This window comes from Sphaerodactylus townsendi, linkage group LG05, assembly GCF_021028975.2.
Source record: "Sphaerodactylus townsendi isolate TG3544 linkage group LG05, MPM_Stown_v2.3, whole genome shotgun sequence".
Taxonomy (NCBI): Eukaryota; Metazoa; Chordata; class Lepidosauria; order Squamata; family Sphaerodactylidae; genus Sphaerodactylus; species Sphaerodactylus townsendi.
The window spans coordinates 73,864,267-73,889,342 of record NC_059429.1 but is presented as its reverse complement, the minus strand read 5'-3'; the positions used below and the strand labels follow the sequence as shown (position 1 = coordinate 73,889,342).

Below are 25,076 nucleotides of genomic sequence, written 5' to 3'. Positions count from 1 at the left end.
TTTCAAAGAATAATTGCATAATTTTAGGTTTTGAAAGCTGGGTTTCCAATCCTGCTTAAATAAAACTATAATGAGCCCATTCCCAGTCTACAGTTAAACAGGATTAAGTATCATACCACAAACATTATATCTGGAGAACTATTAAAGAATAGAACATTATTAGTTACCTAAATGCAGAATTTTGACCACCTTGGGCGAAGAATATCACTTGGGTTGTTTGTGTATTTTTTTTACTTCTGGAAAAACATGCCCTGGGCCAAATACTGATATATTGTTCCACCATGACTGAGGCAGAGAGTGTGGAAAAGAAAAGGACACAATCCCACAGGCCAACTGTAACCTTTTAACCACATTATGTGTGCACAGGGCCTACAGTTCTTGGCCATATACATGCTTTTTGCCCAAATACAAAAATCTGTGTATCATGGATACAGAACTTGAGTAATTTACAGCAGAACTCCAGACTCCGTCCTCCATCCAATACTGTACCCACTGCTTACCTGTCCAGCTTCACTTTTCCAAGTACCCAATCCTACTAGAGGCATCTTTTGTCCATTGTGAAGCAAAGCATAGTTAGATTCAGAGGACATCTTTTACCTAATGGAAATATGATAAAATAGTAACTAGAATGCTATCATATATCATAGAGCAGATCATAGAAAAATATTTATTTGGATTTATTTATTTGAAAGTACAGCACAGGAGCTATTTGTTGGATATTTGTATTTGCTATTTATATTGGCACAAGTGGAGATCCGCAAGAAACTTTAAGAGAAAATGCATCCCTACTCCCCAAGAGAAAGGCTAGCAAATGCTGGCAAAATGATAGCCCCTGGGTGAAGCCATCCCATGAATGCAAGAACAAAGAGCCATACTCTAAGGATACCAGTGGGCTGAATGGTGGCCCTTCAGCCACACAGAGTGAGTACACAGAGGTGCCTCTTGGCTGTCTGGAGCTGCCCAACGAGGGGCCACTTCCCCTCAACAATTCAGTTGTGTCCAACGAGACGAGTTCACTAAAGACAGAACAGGGTTGCCATAAGAAAGTTGCAACTTGACAGCCAAAACAAAAAACAAAAAAACCATTAACCTCCACTCCCAGACAATCAGGACAGTGTAAAAATTACACTTCCCTCTTCTAATGTAAAACTCCTCATGTTACTTATTTGCTTCTCTTAACAGGGAAAATCCATTATGACATAAATTTGATGAGCAGAAAACAGGAGAGTATTTCTTCTTTACTAGATGTTGCATGTCCAAGGGGGGGTGGGTGGGTGAGGATCTTTTCCAGATTGCAATAGAGACTTCATCTATAGATCACAGCCCTAAAATTTTTAGAATACAGGAGCTGTAAAAGTTTGTTAGTGGACTCACTTATGAACCCTATAATTGCATCATTGGTCAGATCATATCTATAGACCAGACTTCAGCACTTACATTTTTAAACTTCATGCTACCCTTTTCAACCAAAAGAACTAAATAGAATCGTAATTTCATCTGTCACATGTTGAACCAATGGTGGTGGACAATGCACCCATTACCCTGGTGATGTATCAGTATCATCATTTCCAGGACACTGCCGCTGAGAGGGTCTTAGCTCTCAGTCAAGACCAGCGCACCAGCCTCTTCTGCACGAAATGGTGGAATTATTTGTTCTTGGGGGCGAGCAAGAGAATGCATGCCCTCATGGCCAGTGGGTACCCCTCTTGAGGAGTGCCATGGCCGAATCCCCTTTATAGCTACCGTCACTGCATTACTTCAACAGCTGCCACCCAGCTCTCACCACTTGGGATTGGGCTGTAAATTATCCATTTATTAAATGTGAACATTGGGATTTCTTCACAGAACTATATGGGCACTTACTTTTGAATCAACATGTGCAGAATTGGGTTAGATGCCTTGCCAATTATATGTAACTTAACCAATTTACATTAAATGCAACTCCTTTAAATAGATGCAGATCTGGTTATATTTCAAGGATATATGACTTGTAGCTTCTTTCATGGCTCCTCCTTGAATTTCAATGCTATTTTATAAAATTAAACAAAAAGCAACAGAGTCTCATGATACTTTAAAGTCATTTTTCACTATATAAACCTTCATGAATGTCTGATAAAATAAGCCATGTCTCATGAAAGCTTATGCCACCATAAATTGGTTAGCCTTTAATGTGTCCCAAGACAGTAGTTTTTACTTCAAAATTCCAAAGGTAAAGCCAAGTTAAATATGAACAGAAATTAGGTTCAGTAATGCAAATCTTCAGGGAGTCTGAACGTTTCAAAATGCAAATTGCTACTTCACACACTTAATTAGAATATAGTTTTTATTTATCACAAAGTCTGTGTGCCAGCAATGCCTAGCTTTACCCTTAGAAGTATTGAGTAAATATACATTTCCTGCAGTACATGTTATGGACTTCACTGCAAAATCTTCACTAATACAAAGAAGGAATTGTACACCAGTCCTAAACTGAAGAACACAAGCATCCATTTATCTTTTCATATAAAGACAAATAGGTTCCCCGTTCATATAATTCAGAGACAAAACTATTAACACATTAATAGTTACAAGGGATTATGGGAATAAGAATTTCCTGCCAGTGTGGTAATCACACTTATTTTGTGAAAATCAAGTATCTGGAAATATGTACACGTCTAATTTTTTATACATGGCCAAATAAACTATAATTTGTTAACCAATCCTACAAAGAAGTAAACCCCAGTTTTTCTATGGGGCTTGCATCCAAGGACACATGGCATAGAAACTAATCCCCACAGAGTGACACTTATTTACTAGCCATAGAATCACCAAGCAAGTTTGAAGCCACTTTGCATTTAAAAACTAACACTTGCACACAGCTTAGCTATACACATGACATAAAATCGGGGTATTTTTTTTTTTGCTAGGTTTCTTTGGACCAACCAATTTTTACAGCGAAATCAAGCACAAGACGGTGCACGGCGCGTCCCCCAGATCACTCACAGCTCTGCTTTTATTTTTACTCTTCCCCTGACAGTATGCAAGAACGTGGCTGACGCAAATTAAGTTCGGCAAAAGGATTACCTAGCCTTGGGAATTCCGCATCAGATCACTCACCACTTGCTCGGACTCTCCCTTTTTTAGCGGAGTTCAAAAGGCTGCTATAAGTCCTTTGACTCTGACTTTAACATTTCCGTTTCCGGGTTTGATATTTAACAGCGGACTGTTCTTGGATTTTTCCAGTCCACGTGGGCAGGGGGGAGTTCACAACAATTGCCGTATTTCTCCTATTTTGCAAAGCTTTCATTTGGAATAAGTTATGCATGGAAATGTGCGCCGACAGGTTTGAAAATGGCAGAAGTTTTTTTTTTTTTATTGAACACAATGTGCGTTTATCTTGCATGATTTTATTTATTTACCTTAGTCAACGCTTGTTCTGAACCGAAAGAATTAAAAATATGAAGGATAAGTGTGTGACTACGGAAAAAGGTAAAAGGCGGGTCTATGCTGGTCCTCATGGATCCTCCACTTTTTAAAGGAAAACTCTACCCAAACCAGTATCAAATCACATGTGGAAGTCAAGACTGTAGGATGAACTGTAAAACACATACATCCAACACTTTGTGCCAGGGCAGCAGCGTAAAAACATGGAGCTAAGGCACGGATCCTTTTTAATTTATATGATTTTCACATCAAAACGAAATGAAACCACCATGATACTGTAGAACGAGTCTTAATCTACAGGCAGCAGAATCACAACTATCATGTGTTCAATGCTTCATGGAGTTGCACAGTGGTGTAAAAACATGGTTGCGAAGCATGGATCTTCAGGTCGTCCCAAAATCACCATCGATCGCCATGTCCCTGGCCACAGATCTGCGTGCAAAAATCATGGATCTGATAAATTGTGGCACCCAAGTGCTGCAAAAACATGGTTGCAAGGCATGGATCCTCATTTTTTTTTTGCAGTAGATCACCCTAAAATCACCATCAGACCATAGGTGATGTCCCTAACCACAGATCTGAACACAGCAATCATTGATACTATGTGTCATGGTGCCACAGTAGTACAAAAACAAAGCATGGATCTTCATGGATCCTTCTGATTTTTTTTCACTAGGTCACTAAAATCACACACCAACCATGCACCTAGACAAAGATTTGAGCACAACAATCATGGATCCAATGTGTCATGGCACCACAGTGGTACCAAAGCATGGTTACAAAGCATGGATTCTCATGATTTTTACATTGGGTTGCCCCAAAATCACATCAGATCACAGGTCATCACCCTAGTCATGGATTATTCCCCACCCTGAAACAGCATCACTTTCAATGTTTAAACTGGGGACCTCAGATTCTCCCTTTAAATCCATTCCAAAGGGGGTGGGTTTAAAAGAAGAATCTGGGGAAATTTGGGGAGTGTCTGCTGTCAGGGATGCAATTGTTAAGCTAGCAGCCCCAAACTTTCAGGGTATCTTTAGGAAACTATCCTGATGATAACATCCAGGTTTGGTGAAGTTTGGTTCAGGGGGTCCATGCTTGAAGGCAGACAAGCTTAATAGATAAAAGATGGATGAGGGGGAGTTTCAGTGGTAGATAGAGAAAACTTTGGGGGGGGATGGATTCAACTGTGAGATTCACTGCCAAACCAACATTTTTTTTTAAAAAAATGCAAGTTACTAAAATCTTCAATAGCCAATCAGGAGCCGTGTTGGAAAAATATTCCATACATGGGCCTGCCTACTTTCTATGAACACTTGACAGACACTAGGAAAAGTATTGGCATATGTCATGACAACCAAGGGCATCACACTGGGGACTTCTACTGTGCAGAATCCACCCAGAAGAATGTGCCCCTAGCAGTGGTGAAGCTGCAACAGGGTAGTGGGGGGATCGCCTCCCAGATCCCCAGATTTACTTTAATGCCATGGAAAGCTCAATCTGCCCATTTCCACACACTTAACCACCTATTAAATGGACAGGTTATATTTTTCCTCCAGGTTGTTGGCATCTGTACTCACAGCATTCTTGGGAGGTTAAAATGGGAGAAGTCTTGTGTGCCATCCTATGATCTTAATCAAAAGGCAAGATAGAAATGCAATTAAACAAAATAATAAATATTTACAGGGGGTTAGTTTGGTGCACTAAATTCTGTTAAGGCTATAAGGTACTTTCCGTTAAATATAAGTTCCTCTGCAAAGCAACTCATAGAAGTCCCTCTGGATTATGTCTATATGTGATAGATTTACACACAGGTGGCCAGAATATAAATCTCCTAAATAATAAATAAATGTTCATAGTTTATACATTCCTTGCTACATTGTGAAGGAATTTGATAAGAAGTGCCTCCCTTCTCCACCCTATTCAATTCATATATGTCATCTGGGTGGACTTTGAAATTAATTATGGTGTTCATTATTGATTAATTTCTTCAATGCATTTTGCTTAGAGCAGCATTTTACAATGCTGAGTTTCAACTGCCCTTTCCGAATCCAACTAAAAAAAAGTTAAACATAAACCTGTAAAAACAACAAAGTAATATACCATGTGTAATTGCTTTTTCAGTGGTTAAATGTAAACTTTTGGGGGGTGGTTCTTAAAGTATACTTTGTAATAGAAGTCCTACTGGATTAGACAGTGGCTGCAACTCTTCCAGTATCTCCTATGCGTGCTCAGAAGTACCTGCCGCTCAGTTCAGTGGGCTTAATTCTTATTTACAGGAGCCCATGCAATTTAGTGGAATTTGTTAATGAGTAAACATTTGTAGACTGCTATTATCCTCATATCAATCCTATATTCTTTCTCCTTTCCTTGATTACATTTTTCTTTTAGAAATTTTTTCCATTATACTGAATGTAAAACTAGCATATGTTGCACCAGAATTAGCCAATTGAACAACAGTCAATGGCTCAGACAAGTGACCCTTGCAATATCTTGGAATAGCCAACAAAAGAAACCAGTTTTCACCCATCTAGCAAGAGTAAACTGACCTAGGTGAAATTCCTCTGAACAACAAATGAGCCCTCTGGGGTAGGGCGGTATATAAACCCAACCAACCAACCAACCAATAAATAAATAAATAAATAAATGTATCAGCCATGTACTGAATATGAACATAAAGTCATTGAATTTCCCAACAAAAAATACTCTTAGTTCTCTACCATGTCAGCCCTCCTAAAACTTCACTTAAATTGCACCAACTCTGTTGTGTCATAGGAATCTAGCCATATCTTCAGGGAATTAGTATCTTTCTGGTCTCAACAAATAACTGTCACACTAGATAAAAATTAATGCTACAACAATTTTTCAGAGGTACCAACTAATACTTTAATCCTGATTGACATTCTGTTGATGATAGAATTAAGAAAGTAATAGATTCTATTTAAGCAACTGGCATGATTTTAGCTAAGGTGATACCACATTGATGTTACTGAGTTATAGTTATTACTGTTATCTGGATCTCTAGCTTTAAACTCAGCAATAATTGTTGAGTATATATTATGCTAGGATTGACAATTCTGTAGTTGTACTCTGAATTTAGGGACAAATGTGGGCAAGGTATTTTGTAAGTACAATCTATTTAACTCTTCCTTATCTATTTCTGCCTGCTTTCACCACTAACTAATACAATCCTTAGGTATTCAGGCTTTGTTTTTCACAATAATGTCATTGCCACTGCACGGAAATGGAAATATTGACTTGCTGTTCAAGACAAATGGGATTTGTTGATGTTATTGCTTCCAGAATTACTTTATTGTTCCATCTTCATTATAGCTTCATTCATCTGGCCCAAATCCAGTAGTCATAAGCAAATCCCCATTTGACCACTCACTTGAGTCCTCCTGGGAGGAGATCTGTCTCTCAGGATCAAAATAAAGGTGAGATGCTCCGGATAAATGTTGCCGTAAGAAAGAGAGAAAAGTGCAGAAAAATGGTTGCAGAATAACTGGGAAGCAACTTCTGCTGAGAGAATAAATGGCATTATAAGTAATGAAGATGGTAGAAGAATTAAATGTAAAAAAGGAAGAGTATTAGATTCTCTAGTCAATTGTAGGTTAGGGAGCCATTGATGTAATTATTACTCATTTTAAATTATCTTTTCTGCTGGCTGAGAAAAATACTAGCTGGGGCCTGTTGACAAACTGCATTTGTAGATGATATTTTCTTCAGAAACAATTCCGCCCCCCCCAAAAAAACCTCCCCCCCCCCCGAAGTAATAATGACTGCCATTGTTTTACAACTATGGTTCAAATAGTATTTTACTATGTGGACATCTTCACTCTTGTAACCATTTACTAAACAGAAACTGTAGGCTTCTATGATGGGTAAAGAACACAGTGGTGTCTGGAGAAACAAAGAAGATGACTTTCTGTGATATTTTAACACAGGCATTTGAGCCAGTGAAGAATAAAGGAAGAATATGAACAAATGCACATCATAGTAAATTAAGTGATTTATTAGACTGAAACTCTTGACTCTTTATTAAGTTGTGCTATACAAACCCATGCATGCTTCCTCAGAAGTAAGTCCACTATGTAGTAAATGAAAAATGTGTTTTCTACTAGGAATGAGGGGCGGCTTCCTCATGGGCCAAAAACAGCAGTGTGAAAACGGTGTAAAATTGTTTAAAACGCTGTAAAAAGATTTACACCGCTTTCGCACTGTTTTCACACTGCTGTTTTTGGCCCATGCGGAATCCATCATTAGGAGGATGTTTGTGGCTGGACAAGATAAAAACTGGCTGAAGCTAGTTAGCGTTGAGTATATAAGCTAAGGGGCAAAAGTTATGCAAGCAGTGCTAACTGAGCATGCATATTAACTTATCCTGTTGCTCTGACGACAAACATTCATTTTAATGTACATACGAGAAGGGTGAGGGTATGGGGCACATATCAGGGTGCAACATGTAAATGGGTGGACTGGAAAGTTGTCACTTCAAATAACCTTAGCCAATGGTAGAACAGAGAGGGTGTGGCAGAATCGGGAAAGGGAATAAATATGCTGTGTATGTAACAAGCCAGTGGACTCTGCCCATGTGAGGACAGCTCCCCTTTCTTTGCAAATAAAGCTACTTAAAACTCTCTCCTGTTGGCTTGATATCTGGTAACAAAATATTGGGCACCACAACTATGTTAATTGGGACTTGGTGCCAAGTAAATCTGCATAGGGTTGCAGATTTCTTGGTTCCCATCTTGCAAAAGTTAACTGCATTGCATTTTAATCAGTGAGACAATGAATTTGTGGTTATATTGCCAGACTGGGATCCGGGTGACTCAGGTTCAAATCCCCAATCTATCATGGAAACTTGCTGGGTGTCATTGAACCAACTAATCGCACGCACTTTACCAACCTACTTCATAGTATTGTTTGGAGGGCTAAAATGGAGGCTAATATGGAGGGCAAAAGAATGACGTACACTGCTTTATGTCCTCATTGGGAAAGGTTAGGGCAGAGGTGGAATTCAGCCGGTTTGCACTGATTCTGCTGAACCAGTAACTAACTGCCTGAATCTCACCACTCCAGGGTGGCCGCAGATTGGGCCTCACGCCTGGGCCAGCGGCACAGGGGGCGGCTGGCGCTCTGAGTAGCACTGCCCAATTGGCAGCTGGCCACCCCCCCTGGGGAGGCTGGCTGGCCACAGATCAGGCCATGTGCATGGTGCAGCCTGTTGTGGTGGCCTTTTAGGGCTCCAGTAGGCCTCCACCGAAGGCCGCACACCACCAACCCAGAGGCGCACGGCCTGATCACCAGCCGGCCCCGCACAGGCCTTCCACAGTCAGCCCCCCGAATGTATTTGCCCTCTCTGGCAGAGGGGATGCCCCTTGCACCAGCAGAGGGGGCAAATGTGCCAGTGTGGCCCAATGCCACCTCCTTCAGCCCATTGCCCCCCCCTCCATAGGATTGGGCTGCTATAAAGTTTTATGTTATTGTTACTACTACATCTTGTTTCTTTGTACAGTTAAACAGTAGTTCTGACTTCTCTAGAGCAGTGGTTCTCAACCTGTGGGTCGTGATCCCTTTGGGGGTCAAACGACCCTTTCACAGGGGTCGCCTAAGACTCTCTGCATCAGTGTTCTCCATCTGTAAAATGGATAAATGTTAGGGTTGGGGGTCACCACAACCTGAGGAATTGTATTAAAGGGTCATGGCTTTAGGAAGGTTGAGAACCACTGCTCTAGAGGTTGCTGTACACTTGGTAAAAAAAAGTTGTACTTCTGTTAATATTTTTTCAGTGTTTAGAGTTCTGCAGGGTATGTCGATATGATTTGTCCTGAATTGGAGGTGTTGGAGGCCAAGATAAAAGCTTGTATAAGACTAGCTATTGAGTTTGTAACAAAGATTAACTCTAAACAGATTACTTCCCAGCTACGGTAGTTCTTTTAGTGGTTATCCTTCACTAGGTTCCATGCATTATGTGCATTGTGTGTGTGTGTGTGTGTGTGTGTGTGTGAGAGAGAGAGAGAGAGAGAGGTGCTGCCAAACCATAGCTGACAACCTCCATAGAATTTTCAAGGCAAGAGACTAATAGAGGTGGTTTGTCTTTGCTTGCCTGCTTTGTATCACGACCCTGAACTTCCTTGGTGAATTTCTATCCAAATACTGCCCAGGACCAGCCCTGCTTAGCTTCTGAGATCTAATGAGATTGGGCTAGTTTGGACCTTCCAGGCCTGGGCACATCATGGTTTCATACAACCTGTGTATACAATAATTAACTTTTCTGGATTAAATGTGCTATTCCTGTTGCATTTAATACAGATAGTAATGGATGTGTGCACTTCTTACATTTAGGGTTGCCAATAGAGTGGAGAAAAATGTCTTGTCTAGTAGAGGCTAAATAGAACAATTTAGTAGGTGATATTATTTATCTCCATGCAGTGGTGGGATTCAGCAGTTCGCACCACTTCAGCAGAACCGATTGTTAAAATTGTGCTTGTAAACAACTAGTTGTTAAATTATTTTAATCCCACCACTGGAACCGGTTGTTAAATTATTTGAATTCCACACTGTCTCCATGCCATGGAAAAACTGCTCATCTGCGCACATTAAGCCTCTATTAAAAGGACAGAACATGTTTGGGTTTTTTTCTGTTGGCAATCTATGGGTGAATCTCCACTGGGAAAATAAACCTTGCCCCCCCACCCCCACCCCCCGATTCCATAAAATACAGCACCTTTTCATCCCTGTCTCTGCCTCCCCACCCCCGGGTGTGTCTGTTGCAAGGGTGAAAGTTAATCCCAGGATCAAAATCTGTAACTATTTCCACGAGCCCGTGATCTGCTCTGCGGCTTTTTCCGATTGGTTGGGTTGGGGCGGGAACGCAACCCCCCGCGCCCCCTGCCCCCCCCCCCCGCTTGAGGAAGGTTGTTTTTTTTAAATTCTGGCTGCGCAGCTTCGTAGAAACATAGGAAGTTCTATTTTTTAAACTTTTTTTCCTAGGGTGGGAAAAATGAACCGTATGGTTTTTCTGCTGCCTCCCCATTGATGAGGCTGCGGCCTGCTTTTTTCAAAAAGATGTACCTTCTTGCTGGTTTTTTAAAAATGCGGGGTGAGGGAGAGAGAGCACGCCAGGGCCGGGATGGAGCAGAGTTGGGTCTGAAGCCGTGGGGACTCCTCATCCAAACCGAGACTTTTACTGTAAGTATCATGTGCTTTTTTGACTGTGGGGAATTGCTCTTAGACCCATTTCTACGCTATAATATTCCCATTGTTTGTTTCTGTTTTGTAATGTACAGATAAGCTTCCTTTCATCATGTTTTTGACAGTGTGTGGAAAGAAATGTGTAAGATGTTTTTCAGTTTCAGTATTTTTCCTTTTGTTCTCTACTGGCAGTCACCATCCCACATTCAAGAACTTTGTGTCATTGTGCTGATCAAGCTGGATCTTGTTTTAATTCCACATGATGGTTGCAGATGGCTCTAAATTAATCTGGAGAGAGTTGACTTCCTTTTATTTAAGAGCACAGAACCCATGGAATTGAAGCCAGTACTTTTGACTGAGGAAGGAGCTCTTTCAGAAAAAGAACCTCAGAAAAAAGGGGAAATGGAGCAGAAGGATGTATGTTGTATGCTTCTCCAACCTCTTTGGTGGAAAATCGTGGTTAAAAATGTAATAGACCAATTGTACTTGGGATTGCAACCTGGGTGTCAGAGACCACGAGTAACAAGCTAGTACGATATGTCTGCATTCGAAGCCTGGCCTGTTCACTTTTGATCATTAAGAAGCAGTTGACAGTTTTACTTAGGATTGCATTCGTCTGGTTTAGCTTTTATTTATAGTAAGTCCTAAATGAAGTGTTTAAACCATGACTTTGTATAAGCTTTTTATAATTGTTTTAGTTATACTGCTTTTATAATAATTTTATTTATGTTTTAAGCTGCCTTGAGTTCCACGAAGGGAAAAGGTGGCTAATAAATGTTTTAAACAAATAAACGACGAGACAGTGTGGATAATAAAGAAAATGGAAACATGTTGGAAATGTATGGCATACCAGTTAAAGCTAGTTTAAATTCGGTTGCAGATTCTGCCCCCAAATCCTAGACATTCTATACAGTACCAGGATTCTTTTATGGCAGATATGCAATTAGTATCTAATAGGTACTTATACAGCATACTTTCCCTTCACCACTGAGTAACACAGCACCTGTTCACCTGGGGTGAACAGGCAAGTATATATCATGACTATTTCTATTTTATAACTAAAGGTTTGGTTGTGTAATGTATTTTGCTTATACATATTTCTGATTCCAGCTGATAACTATTGTTGCAACAACTAATTTAAAACAACTTCCTTGGATTCTAAGCTGCCTAAAAATGCAGTTGCCGTTATTAACTGTTGCTGTTATTAACAGTGAAATATTGTATTTGCCCAAAAAGAAGATTAATTTTTTTCTGCATGTGCTATGAAGAAAAAGAGGAAGTTGTCTTATATTTAACTGTTTACAGAAATAACAAAAGTTTTGTGTGTGACATTTGGGAAGGTCATCTTTATGACATTTGGTAGGGTAATCTTTAGTTCAGGTAAATAAAGAAATTCTGTTGATGTTAAACACCCATTGTCATGACAATATGATTAGACAGGAATCTTACATCTTTAGGGACAACAAACCTGGAGGAAAATGACCTGTTCTTTTAATTTGGGCTTGAAGAGGTGTGTGGGCAGGGAGTGGTGACACTTTTCTGAAACCATGAGAAGGCAGGCAATGACAAACTACCTCAGAATGTCTCTTACCCTGAAAACCCTACAGGATCTCCATAAGTCAGCTATGACTTAACAGCACTTTTCACTATCACAATGTGTGAAAATTGGCAGCTGAAGTTTTTCATGGCATGTAGGTAAATAACATAATCTGGGAAATAAAATCCCATTCCGCCTCTGTTAAAAGGACAGAACATTATTTTTCTTCAAACCTGTGAATCTGTTTATATACTTAACAATACTTAACCAGGCAAGGAGAGCTGATCTGTCTTTACTCTCTTACCATAAACAAATAGATCTTAATTTCGAAGGCTTTCATGGCCAGAATCACTGGAATGTTGTGGGGTTTCCGGGCTGTATGGCTGTGTTCCAGTAGCATTTCTCCTGACGTAAAAATCCTGTCCCATGTAGGGTGGTGAACTATACCTTTAACAGAGACCTACTAATACAGCCAGGTGATATTATTTCTATGTCATGAAAAGCTTCAGCTGCCCATTTCCATCAAACAATGGGATAATTTCCTCAGGTCTTCTCCTAAAGATTTAACCCTTCTCCTATAGACGTTAAATTGTACTGTAATGTTGCACACAATGCAAATAATAATGTATACTGACTCTGAGAAAGGATTACCAGCACTAAGAAGGCACTTCTGTTCAAGTTTTGCCAATTAAACAAATTGTAGAGAGCTTAAATTCAGAGCCAGGTAAATCAGACTAAATCTAGCAGCAGCTTGGTAGGATCAGAGGCAGTATTCCGGAGTTACAATACAGCTTCTATCGAGTTACCAACTCTGGCTTTGGAAATACCTGGAAATTAAAGGATGCAGCATGAAAGGATGGGGTTCAGGGAGGAAAGGGATCTAAGTAAGGTATAACTGTCTATCTTCTAAAGCTGCCATTTTCTCCAGGGGAAGGGGAATACATTTTTAACTAAGTAACAAATAAGTGATTGTTGTAGTCTGGATGTCGGTTGTAATTCTGTGTGACCCCCAGCCTCCATCTGGAAACTGGCAACCCTAAATACAGGAGAGAAAATATTTCCATGTCTAAATTAGTTCATACACTATACATGCAAGTTTCAATGAAGTGTGAAGTATGTGGGTGTGTGCACTGGGAACAAAAGATAAAAGATAACGCTATTGTGCTGCACTTGCCAAAACGATGACCCTTCCTCATCACAAAATGCCACATCCTCATGACTTTGCGTTTTCAATTGTGAAATGCTCATTAGTTGCACAAAGAGCATCAGTGGAACGTTTGCCATTATCTTCCCATCACTTAGTAAATTAGTCATGGTTTATACTTTTGAACAGTAACATCATCCACCACTGCTTTAAAATGTAATATTCGCTTTCACAACAAAACAAAGAGGCAAGCAACTCGCGGGCGGCCAAGATAACCATCCATCTTACACTGGCAACGGGAAATCTACTCCCATCACCTTTCTTACTGCTAAGAAACTGAACCCCGGAGACAGGCCAAATTGCAAAGTCATGCTGCCGCTGCAGCTACAGAAACTGGGTGGGGAAAGGCAAGGAGGAGGAGGAGTCAAGAGACGACCTCGCCGTCTTCAGATCAGCTTCCTCGCGAGAGTCTAGAAGATATAAAAGCCGGTGGGGAACAGGCGAAGGCTTGGAGCTGGGGAATCGTCGCTGAAGCATCTAGGGTGGTTGTAGTTTGCTTTTAGGTAAGGATCGTAGTTACTGTGCCTGAGCAAGTGTCAAGAATTGCGTTGAACTCCCGGGGATGTTTCCGCTTGATCGTTGTAGCAAAGTCTTCTAAAGGACGGTAGTTTTATGCTTTTTGCAGGTTTGTCGGATTTTGTTTGCATGCTTAAAAATAAGCTGCTTCTTTTTAAAAAAAGAAGGCAGTGCAGGATATTGAGTGTTCAGTATTAGTTTTCTGTTCTTTGCCGGCTGAGCGGCCTCATTTTTTCTCGTTGAGGTTTTAAGTGTGTCCCTCTGTTGCCTCTTCTCTTGGGTGAAGAAAGAGGAGGAAGTAAAATTCCGCTTCAAACCGCCTGGAGGGTGGGGAAGAATTGTCTGCAATTAAGGCTGAGTTGTTCAGCTCAATTGCAGTTCAAACGCCCGGGGTTTTTTTTACAAGTGCCATCAGCTATCGTCTGATCAGAGAGTTGCGGCTTCTGCTGCAGACTTTAGTGGGCTCGAAGCCGCTGATCGCTTTCAGAGATTTGCCTGTCTGGAATTCCCTATTAAGAACCAGAGACTGACAAGTCAAAGGAGTGTGCCGCTGCTTTCACGAGTCAGGCGTCGGCAATGGCGTGTATTACTGCTGAGAGGCATGTCTTTCTGTTGGCTGTGTGAGATATGCAAGTGGCTGAATTTTTCGGCTTGCTCACTAGAGTAAATTTCATGGATCCCCGTGGGACTTCTGAGTAAATATACTTACGGTTGCTCTGAACACCGACTGTCGCTCGGGGACATTGATGGTGAGCTTTGATCGGGACCTTTCTCAGACTTTCTCTTTCGCGGTTTGTGATTTGCCTAGCGGAAGATAAAGATAGTTGCTCCGCTAACAGCTTTAATTGCCCTTCCTAGAAAGGACTTTAAAGGTTGGAGAAGCGCTTCGGCAAGTGTTTGGGACTCTAGGAAGTGGCTTAATTGTATGAACTTCGAGTGGAGCAGTGTCAAAGACTGCTGATGTTACACAAGGACATATGAAATTCCTGAGTGATCGATTTGACCCTTGAAATATTTGAAATGCATCTATTTTCTGGTCATTTCTAAGAACATTATAGGGATCGATCTATTAAATTGTTGCAGGTGTTCCATGTGGCACCCATGGGCACCATGTCACCTTTTCTGATGATCTCAAGTGTCTTTAGGAGAGGAGGTGGGAAGGTCAGGTAGGGCTTCTGCCCAGAATGGCTTCTGATTGACTATTGGAAATTTGATTGGCTATGAGACTTCTAAAACATTCTTTGCAGAGGAGGAGTTTAGATTTATACACCACTTTCACACTCTAAGGAATCTCAAAGTGGCTTACAAACTCCTTCCCTTCCTCTCTCAACAACAGACACTTTGTGAGTCCAGTGGGACTGAGACAGTTCTGAGAGAACTGTGACTGACACAAGGTCACCCAGCAGGCTTCATGTGGAGGAGTGGGGAAACAAACCTGGTTTTCTAAATTATAGTTCACTGCTCTTAACCACTACACCTTGTTGGCTCTCACTGCACCATGCTGTGACCACAGCACGCACACCTGTGGCAATCATTTTGTGGCTGGCTCTGCCTACTGCAGTAGTCATTCTGTGGCAGTCATTTTGTTGCTGTCAGAATTCCAAATGTGCCCGCAGGTTCAAAAAGGTTGGGGACACCTGGTCTGTTCTAACAAAACTGAAGTCTAATGGCTTAAAGCAGTGGTTCTCAACCTTCCTAATCCTGCAGTGCTTTAATACAGTTCCTCATGGTGTGGTGACCCCCCAACCCTAACATTTATCCATTTTACAGATGGAGAACATTGATGCAGAGAGTCTTAGGCTACCCCTGGGAAAGGGTTGTTCGACCCCCAAAGGGGTCCCGACCCGCATGTTGAGAACCACTGACTTAAAGGCTAACATTTATTCCAGCATGTGCTTTTGTGAGTCAGAGTTCACTTCGTCATATGCAGGATCTCTTCAGAAATGGTTATGACTATAATATCGCTTTTAAAGCTATTAACATAGTTTGCTGAAGTGTGTGTTAGCATGTGCCTAGTTGACTGAGCTTGTCCTTAAGCTGACACGGGCAAACAGGGCTGACAAGACCTCTCTGATTGTTTAAGTTTTAATTGCTAGGTGCATATTTCAAGTGATGACAGAAATTGGTGTGGACATACTATCTCATGGGCAGAACTGTGCCTTTTAAAACCTTTAGCTGGATTTTGCCAGTGTTGGAATTTCTGACAATTACACTTCACAAATGAATGTGTATCTGATAAGGTTCAAGTGTCTAAAAATCTCACAGCCTTGGTTGAAGTTCATTCTCCATATCAATGCAGTAATTTTGCTTTGAAGTGTCTCAGCAGTCCTTTTCACAGGAGGGTTGTGAGGAAGAACTGAAGCACATTCACTGCTTGTGCTCTAAATTGACAATTGTCCTCTGAATTTCACAATAGTACAGGAGGTGGACTTTTTCCCCGCCTGCTCCACCTAGGGGTAATGGTTGTTTTAGTGAAAATGCTTTATAGAATTGCTCTGAATGCTTGTAATATACAACAGCTAACATTCCTGTGTACTGCTAAACCTGTGCACTGTTGCCTTACAACAGTGAAGTCAGAGGCTTTAGCGCTGCAGATAATACTGTTTTTGATTACTCGCAATATTTCAGTGTACTTTAAAACACCACAATTCAGTTTAAAGCACTTTCTGTTCATGGTGCCTAAATATGGAAATCTCTACATCTGTAGTGCTTTTGCAAACCTGTAGTTGTTTTGGTCAATCTGGAAATTAATAAGAGCATTTTAACATAATGTCAGTTGGTTTCTGGCTCTGGAGAAGAGTTTTTAAAAGCTACAAAAACTAACACATTCTAAATGTCTTCAGTTCCTGCCAGAATGTCGTCAGGAGATGCTCATATTGGTAAACCAGCCCCTGATTTCCAGGCCACAGCTGTGATGCCTGATGGGCAATTCAAAGAGATCAAGCTCTCAGGCTACAAAGGTAAGAATATTAAAAACTGTTGGAATTGTGGGTAGGCGATTGCAGATCAGAAGCAGAATGCGATGTTCTTCATGTAAAATCCTAACGTTCCTTGCACTGAAAATATTATTCTAAAATGTCTTTTATTGGATGCAGAATAAGGAAACTGTTGCAAAAATAACTTCCAGCATACTTTGTTGGTTATGTTATAAAATTTCTATTGTGATTGGAGCATAGCTTTGGAATTTATATAATTTCCTATAAGCAATTTGTAATAAATCTACAGTAAACTACTTAAGCTAGAATGCAAAAGATTGCGTTAGTGACATTGTTAGTTTTCTTACTCCAGACTAGTTGCATTTCAAGAACAAGGGTCATGGACCTGAATAAGCAAGTTTCTTGCTCATAGAACATTGGCTGTGATGGTAGCATACAACAAGTTAGTCCTTAAAAATTTCTAATCTACCCATAGAAACATGTATTCGTTATCTGCGGGCCAACTTCTTTGTCTCTTACTAACGAGCTCCTGAATCATTAGGGGCTTGCCTATAGTTTCACTTCAGTTACCTCCAAATAAAGTGAATCAACTTGGCAGAGGCTTCTTTATACAGGCTGGAACCTCTGACATCCTTGATTTCTGAAAGCGAGGTCTCTTCTCCTTTTTGTCTGATCTTTGCATCCCACTTACAGATGCTGTTCTTTATCCTGACATTGCTTCTCTCCTGTGTTTCCTTCAGCATCTCTGATTAACTGAGCTTGGTGGGCTGAACTTGGAGGACTATAGTCCAAAAGTGAAGTGGCAAAGGGCTTTGCTTCTCCTATGTTCAGTCTGCTGAGGACTGCAAGAAATCAACAGTTTGTGGGCTGTTTTCTGAGATGCAGCAAATGTATCAAGCTGTGACCCACACCACCGTGCACTCAAAGCATTTTCAAGTCAAAATGGAAGCAGGGCATATTCCCAAGACATTAACTTAGAGTACAGATTGACCGGGCTTTCAAGGTATCAGTGGACAGACAAAAAATCTGGCACAGAACTAGCTTCCCTGGTGTTTAGGCCCAGCGAGGGCAGAATCTCACCACCCACTAGAGACTTTCTACGTACTTATGAACCACTTAGGTAATCTAGTACATGCTGAGTCTTTAGTTGAACCATATGACACTTCTGCCAATTTAGCAATAAGTAGCTTTTGTATGTAACTTTTTAAAAAAGCATCTGAGGATGCAGGTGAATTGAGCACAACAGAACGTTCCAAAGAAGATACTCCTGATGTGTGGATTTGATAATGTTTTGACTTGTAAATTCTGAGATTGTTGCTGCTTTATTTTATGCAAAGATACTAACTTAGTTACTTTTTCCTTAGGCAAATATGTTGTGCTGTTCTTCTATCCACTTGACTTCACCTTTGTTTGTCCAACTGAGATTATTGCATTCAGTGACAGATCTGAGGAATTTCGGAAGATCAACTGTGAAGTAATTGGAGCTTCTGTTGATTCCCACTTCTGCCACCTTGCCTGGTAAGAATTCTTGGGTCACAAACTTCATTTATCTTCTGCAAGTTCTTCCAAACCTTGTAAAGGCAGAAGTAGCTGCTGCCAGGGAATAGTAGTCTGAAGTTCATGTCTTGGTCAAAGCAATTTAGGAATAAGAACCGTTTTTGCAGGTGACAAATACTTTATGGTTCACAAATATTTGATTCTCATTGTTAATTGCCAAGTAGTCCATAAGAGATCCACCTTTCACAATCTTGTGACATGAATCGATCAGTGAGTCTCTAAAGGCAATATGGAATTTATTTCCTAAGTGTTTCATTGTTGATTTCTTCTTTGAGATAACTTTGATTCCTTCTTAGAGATAACCTTGCTGGTTCTCTTCTCCACACTCCTTTCCTTTCCCTCCTTACTCCCATTCTCTTTCCCTTCTCTCTCTAACCTTTTTGGACATTTTTTTCTTCCTTTTTTTCCAAGTTGCCTTGAGTTTCAAAAGAAATTTGGCAGCCATTTTTCTATTCAGTCACAGACAATTGTGATGTCAGTTGTTGCCTTGGCATTCCAAAATGGCTGTCAAGATCTTGCGAAGTAAGCTTGTGAGAACTTGGAATTATCCCCTTTTAAAAAAATTAAGATTTTTCTACAGACCTGCGGGTTGCTCCAGGTTTTCAGGAAAACCTCCCCTATTCATGCATGGTCCCCATTTAGTGATCTGCAGTCTGGTATCAAGTTCATAAGTAGGCCCTTTCCTCACAGGCAGCAGATGTAAAGCATGTGGGATAAATGTCGTAGCCCTGGGCCATTCACATGGGCATCCCATGGTCAGTGAGCGCATTGGGCGGGGCGTGTGCCTTCACACGGAGGTGCTTTTTTTCCACTCACCTTCCTCCACTGCGTAGCTACGAAGCCTGGTAGGCATGGACCTCCACAGCCATGCTGCCGAACCTGTGCACTTCTGTAGCTATGCAGCAGAGAGGTGGGGACTGAAAAAAAAGGGAAGCATGGCCAAGTAACGCGCTTCCCAGGACAGCCGTTTGCTTGGCTGTGGCTGCAATCCCCGTTAAAACAAAAGAATTGCAGATTGTGCAATTCTTGGAAAATCCTGGGTTGGGGGCGGGAAACATGGAACAGACTCATGTTACGAATGAGATCTGTGCGAAGTTCCCCCCTAACATGGATTTTATAACATGGTTAGCCTGCGTTTATTAGCCCATGCAGAAGGGGCCTCTGATAAGATACAAGAACACTATAGGACTGGATCACCGGTAGCAGCTCTTGTGTCACTCTAACATTGTATGAAACGTAACATTTCCATGTCATTCTTGAAACCAAGGCATTTCCATGTCATTCTTGAAACCGAGTTATATTTTCTTAGATTAATGCTGTATAATTTGTAAGATTCTAAAAGTGACTAAACAGCAGAAATCACCTAAAATTTTATCCTTTGAGTTATATTTTATTTACTTCATGCTGATCTATGGCCATTATAAAGATTGATCGATATACATAAGTAATTATCTTATTGTGCTACATTTGACACAAATGACATTCCTATGACCTCTCCTTGAATTCTTGAAATATGATTCAGCTTTCTAAACCCCTTTCTCCTACCTTTACAGGATCAACACTCCTAAGAAGCAAGGTGGTCTGGGTAACATGCGCATTCCCTTGTTATCTGACACAAAGCGTGAGATTGCTAAGATGTATGGAATACTAAAAGAAGATGAAGGCATTTCTTACAGGTAAAGCTATTACAACCTTTAAATGACTTGCTTAGAGAGCATGGTATGATGACAAGCAATAATGCTGTTGCAATTCTCAATATATTCTTCTTGGTGTCCTTGTTAAATGTTTTCCTGTGGTATATTGGGGAGAAGAGTTTTGAAATCTTCTGCATGTTTCCCTTCATCCCAGTAAAAAGTAGTGCAAGAATATGAATAATACTAGTTGAATTTGTATTTGTATTTCCTAAACCCAGTAATTAGGCTGAAAGAGGGAAAACAAGAAAGACTCATGAAGATCCCAGATAAGTAAGTCTAGAAACAAACATATTCATACTACTTAACATATGTGGAACAAGGATTAGGGCATTCACAGTCCAAAAGCTCTGTTTTGTCTTCCCTCTTTTGGCCTAATTACTGGGTTTAGGAAATCCAAATACAGATTCAACTAATACTGTTTAGAAATTATTCCTGTATGTCATTAAGGAACTGGCAGTTTTCATTACTTTGCACTACAGGAGTGAAGTAATACCACTTACGCATACTTTGTATGCAAATATTCTCCAGAAATACAAAGATCCAATACTGATAGGAAGACATTTCCATAAAGCTACATGACTCTGGCGTTGTGGTAGTAATTTTCTTTGGTCTAGATCAGGGGTAGGGAACCTGCGGCTCTCCAGATGTTCAGGAACTACAATTCCCATCAGCCCCTACCAGCATGGCCAATTGGCCATGCTGACAGAGGCTGATGGGAATTGTAGTTCCTGAACATCTGGAGAGCCGCAGGTTCCCTACCCCTGGTCTAGATTGTGAGCTTGGTATTATAAAACTTTACCTCTGCACCATTTATAACTTTAACCTTCTCCTGAGGACAGAGTTTATGATATAATCTATTGTAACTAAGTCTACATCATACAGCACTATTCGATTATGACCCCATATAACTTTGAGTTGTTTTTTACCATTATCCTTTCTGATACGTTTTATATGTTTTATGGCAAGAATTGAAAATCAGATTTTATGTATTTCTGTTTTTAGAAAAACATGCTAGAAATTGAGAGATGAGAACAGAATACACTATTGGGACACAACTTTGTACTCGGTACTAGGTCGTAGTGTTGTATCTGCTTAAATTTTCTGATTTGTGCTCAATGTTTTATTAAGGGGTCTCTTTATCATTGATGATAAAGGAACTTTACGCCAGATCACAATTAATGATCTCCCAGTTGGCCGTTCAGTTGATGAAACACTCCGGCTAGTTCAGGCTTTTCAGTTTACAGACAAACATGGAGAAGGTAAGATTATCTTGGATCATAACTTGCCTGGCTGATGTTTTATTGTTTAAAATGGATTGAGGAGAATAGGAAGGGAACAGCAGAGGGTATAAATAAAGGAAAGGACAAATACAGATCAGTGGGATTGCTCAGGTAGTCTCCAAGTGGCTTTTGCTTTTGAGCAACTTATCCCTGTTCACATTCAGTGGTTCTCAACCTGGGGTCGAACAACCCTTTCACAGGGGTCGCCTAAGACTCTCTGCATCAGTGTTCTCCATCTGTGAAATGGATAAATGTTAGGGTTGGGGGTCACCACAACATGAGGAACTGTATTAAAGGGTCACGGCATTAGGAAGGTTGAGAACCACTGTGTTAAGTTCATTTTACTATCATTGGCAGCTCATCTGCACTTCTGTCACACCTGCTGGTAAGAAGATGGTAACCTGAGGCTGTACTTCTCTGTAACAGTGACCCATTGTCATTTTACAAGAAAACGCTTCTAAGATACCACTTTAGATTGGCTAAAAAACAGAATTGAAGGCAGGTAGAACTGGGCTTCATTTTATGAGGCGTCTGTGGGCCAGGAGCAAACAGCAAGACAACTGACTTGTCAGCAAAATAAAATAATAAAAAAATCCCTGTCTGCTCCACTTTCTTGAACCACTAGCTTTTTTCCCAAATGGTCTACTTTTGTTTTTTCCCCTCAGTAATCCAAAGGAGGTAAACCAGCATGTTGTTATAGTTCTTATTCTGGCCAACCCTGAGTAGTGACAAAGAATCAGTTTACTATCGTCAAATAGATACAGCCACTATTGATAATTTTTCACTGTTCCAGGTGACCTTGTAGGTCCATAACTTGACTTTAAACTTTGATATGCTTTCAACTGACGCTCCTAAGTAACGTCGTTTATCTTTTAGTGTGCCCTGCTGGCTGGAAACCTGGGAGTGACACAATCAAGCCTGATGTTCAGAAGAGTAAAGAGTACTTCTCCAAGCAGAAATAAACATGCTTTAATTTAGTATTTTGTACCGGGAAGCTATGCTATAATTTGTATAAAAGCAAAAGCATAACCCTGCCTTATTTAAAGTGTGACCCTATTGTGTGAGCTAAAAGCTTTACAGATACACTTCATAAGTCATTTATTTCAGATTAGTCTAACTGACAAGTACCATAACGCTGGAGTAAATGGGTTATGAAGTGAAATGAATCGACCGCAGCTGTATTTGGGAAGTTATATTTCCTTATTTATCTGTACTAGAATAGAAAATGTTTCTTGTGCTCACATGAATAACTGAAGACCAGGTGGTTTTTCTATTATTTTGTATTGTCATTAAACTTGTGGGGAAAATAGAATGTTGTCAGATTTGTTGGATTTTTCTCAGAATGGCAGAGAAATGCAGCAGCTTTTCTGAAGAGGCACTTCAAGTAGCAGAATCCCTCTGTACCATGAGAGGGCTTTTGAGGGTGTATCCACTTGCCAATAGCAGCATATGCTGTGGAAAAGAGGGCTTCAGCTAGCTTGTGATATACAAGCAGAGATCAGCCCCTGATTTTGGTTCCATTTGTGTTTCAAGTTTGGTATGCATTCATTTCTTCTTTTTGGTTTCTTGATCCTTCCTCCGTCTGTTACAAGTAACCAGTAGCCAGTCGGGCATACTAGTGACCTTGGTCAAAAGTAAATGATTTAAGGACCTTGGATGGATCACAGTTCATATTCCCTCAAGCCCCTTCTTACTAGTGGATTTAAAGAATTATCAGCCTCAAGTTAAAATACTTTCCAGTCGCCTTTGGTACTTGACTCTTTGTGCTTCTCCAACTGCCCTAAAACTTGGCTATCAAGTTGTGTCATTTCCCTTGACTTTTAAATCTGTTCTTTACAAGTCTATTGGACATGTTACCTTGCTGTGAAATATTTGTTATGGCATTCTCCATTCTGGAATGAGAAGGCTCCTTTTTTTCTCCGATACAATAAGTCCTTAGTTACAGACCTAATTTTGTGGGGAAAATTAGAGCTGCGGGTTAAGTATAGCTTGGTCAGTTGTAATTTCTTGAGTCTTGCAGTTGAAGTGCTATCAATTGAATAAATAGTGCAGCAATGCATAAGCAAAGCAACTGGTAGCAAAGGCTCCAACAGGGGCATGATGTAGTTGCAGCAATGAGAGGAAATATAATCACTCTTACCTGATTCCCTCCCCCTTGGTGCTGTACCCTTTTCCCTGGCCTGCATTTTGCTTTCAAGGTTCCCAAAATCCTTACAGAATATTTGGGACAAAAAAAGACTGCTTTGAAAAAGATACAGGACCATCAAAGTGCAATGTAATTGCTTTATTTCTTGCAAATCCTTTTCAGTTCACTGTGGAATCTGAAGGATTCTGTGGAAGGGTTGGCTTCTGGTGGAAGCTATTTGGCACAGTCTGTACTGTGATTGATTCAGATTGCTTTTTGGAACTAAAGTTTTTACGCAAATGAACATTTAGCAAGAGAAGATATAGCAGCCGATATTTGTTATGCTAACAATTTTTCAGCTAATTATCTGCAAAAAGTGCTTTTCTAGCAATAAGAGTGTTAGTAACTCGTTTAATTAAATGTAATGGATACTTTGAGATTTCTGAAGTGTCTCTAGTAAAGAGGCTACTTTTTACATACAGGAGTCAGAAGGGCAATGATGTTTTTTGTGATCAAGGTGGGTGAGTCAAAGCAGAATTATCAAATGCTGCATAAGAAAGCAGTTATGGCTGTAAACAGCTGTGTAAGACTGAGATAAATGGTACCTCTGTGAAGTAAAATGAGGTATCATCTTCATCCAACACATGCAGAAGACAGTGTGGTACAGCACTGCTTCCACTAGGTGGCTCTGCTATATCATGTGAGCATATGTGGATCTGGGCTGTGACTTGAAAGCACAATGCAAATTAGCATACCTTCCCCTAATCTGATACCTTTGCTTACTGTGAGATGGGCTTTTCATGGCATAAGATACGTCAAATGCCCACCAATATCCTTATGGTTCCAGTTGTTGGGAAGGAGTTCACCATTGTTTTGAATGGGCTGCGTTCTCACTTCTGGAAAAATCTGAAACACCTTCCCAGCAGTCACTCTACTATAAGGTGACCAGATTTTCACCTTTGTAAAGCAGGACGCCGTGTGTGTGTGTGTGTGTGTGTGTGTGTGTGTGTGCACGCAGCCGCAGGAGCGCACTGTTTTCTGGGGCGCTCCCCTGTTTCCCGCCCTGTCACAGGACGGGAAACGGGAGCGCCCCAGTAGGCAACGTAGGAGGCTGCCACACTGCCAAACCCCTGTTTCCCGCCCTGTCACAGGGGAGTGCCCTAGAAGGCAGTGCGGCAGCCTTCCAAAAATCAGGACATTTTAAAAACCCTGCGGGACATGGGACAAATTAGTCAAAAGCGGGACGTCTGGTCACACTACTCTACTAGCAGAGATCTGTTTTGATGGGGCCCTCTGATACAGGGCTTTTTCACATTGCTAGGATGCCTGGGGAAAATTACCAGTAGTGGAGGTCTTTCCTGATGCTTCTAGTCCTCTTAGGTGGCTTATACAAAGCAAGCAACCAGGATTGGGAGAACTAAGTGCACATGTGTTTGTGTGAATATATGAGGAGTGAGGAGAGCACTGGAATACTCTCAGTTTGTGTCAAATGCAGACCATTTATGTTCTCAAGCCAGTGGGATTTATTTATTTGATGTATATGCCACCCATCCCCATGGTGGGCTCAGGACAGCTCCCCAAAAAGTTTAAAATCCCAATTTCAACTT

At 40.7% G+C, this 25,076-nt stretch overlaps 2 protein-coding genes across 6 annotated transcripts in view; one reads left to right on the top strand and one right to left on the bottom strand.

The window, feature by feature from the left end:
• The window catches only part of AKR1A1 (aldo-keto reductase family 1 member A1), a 29,534-nt gene extending 26,324 nt beyond the window's left edge, over window positions 1–3,210 (bottom strand). Inside the window, exons 1-2 of one of the 2 annotated variants that reach the window (XM_048497142.1) lie at window positions 3,097–3,210; window positions 501–597 (exon numbers count right to left, since the gene is read on the bottom strand). In XM_048497142.1, the coding sequence (XP_048353099.1) occupies window positions 501–590 (90 nt within the window). In that variant the 5' untranslated portion in view covers window positions 591–597; window positions 3,097–3,210. Of the gene's footprint in view, window positions 1–500; window positions 598–3,063 lie in introns of both variants that reach the window. The other variant, XM_048497141.1, reaches the window with a different exon arrangement.
• A 10,508-nt stretch (window positions 3,211–13,718) lies between these two features.
• On the top strand, window positions 13,719–22,653 carry PRDX1 (peroxiredoxin 1). Of its 4 annotated transcripts, none has more exons than XM_048498603.1 (6): window positions 13,719–13,864; window positions 16,721–16,837; window positions 18,178–18,331; window positions 19,924–20,046; window positions 21,193–21,323; window positions 22,221–22,653. In XM_048498603.1, exons 2-6 carry the CDS (start codon window positions 16,732–16,734, stop codon window positions 22,304–22,306), a joined length of 600 nt encoding a protein of 199 aa, XP_048354560.1. In that variant the 5' UTR covers window positions 13,719–13,864; window positions 16,721–16,731; the 3' UTR covers window positions 22,307–22,653. The 4 variants fall into 4 exon arrangements, with proteins under 4 accessions (XP_048354560.1, XP_048354559.1, XP_048354562.1 ...); XM_048498602.1 differs by having other exon boundaries at window positions 13,857–13,986; XM_048498605.1 differs by lacking the exon at window positions 13,719–13,864 and adding an exon at window positions 13,944–13,965.
• The last annotated feature ends 2,423 nt before the right edge of the window (window positions 22,654–25,076 follow it).

Coding starts and splice junctions, on each gene's coding strand:
- PRDX1 (XM_048498602.1), top strand. Junction 16,838..18,177: donor CAAGCTCTCAGGCTACAAAG/GTAAGAATATTA, acceptor CTTTTTCCTTAG/GCAAATATGTTGTGCTGTTC. Junction 21,324..22,220: donor TACAGACAAACATGGAGAAG/GTAAGATTATCT, acceptor TTTATCTTTTAG/TGTGCCCTGCTGGCTGGAAA.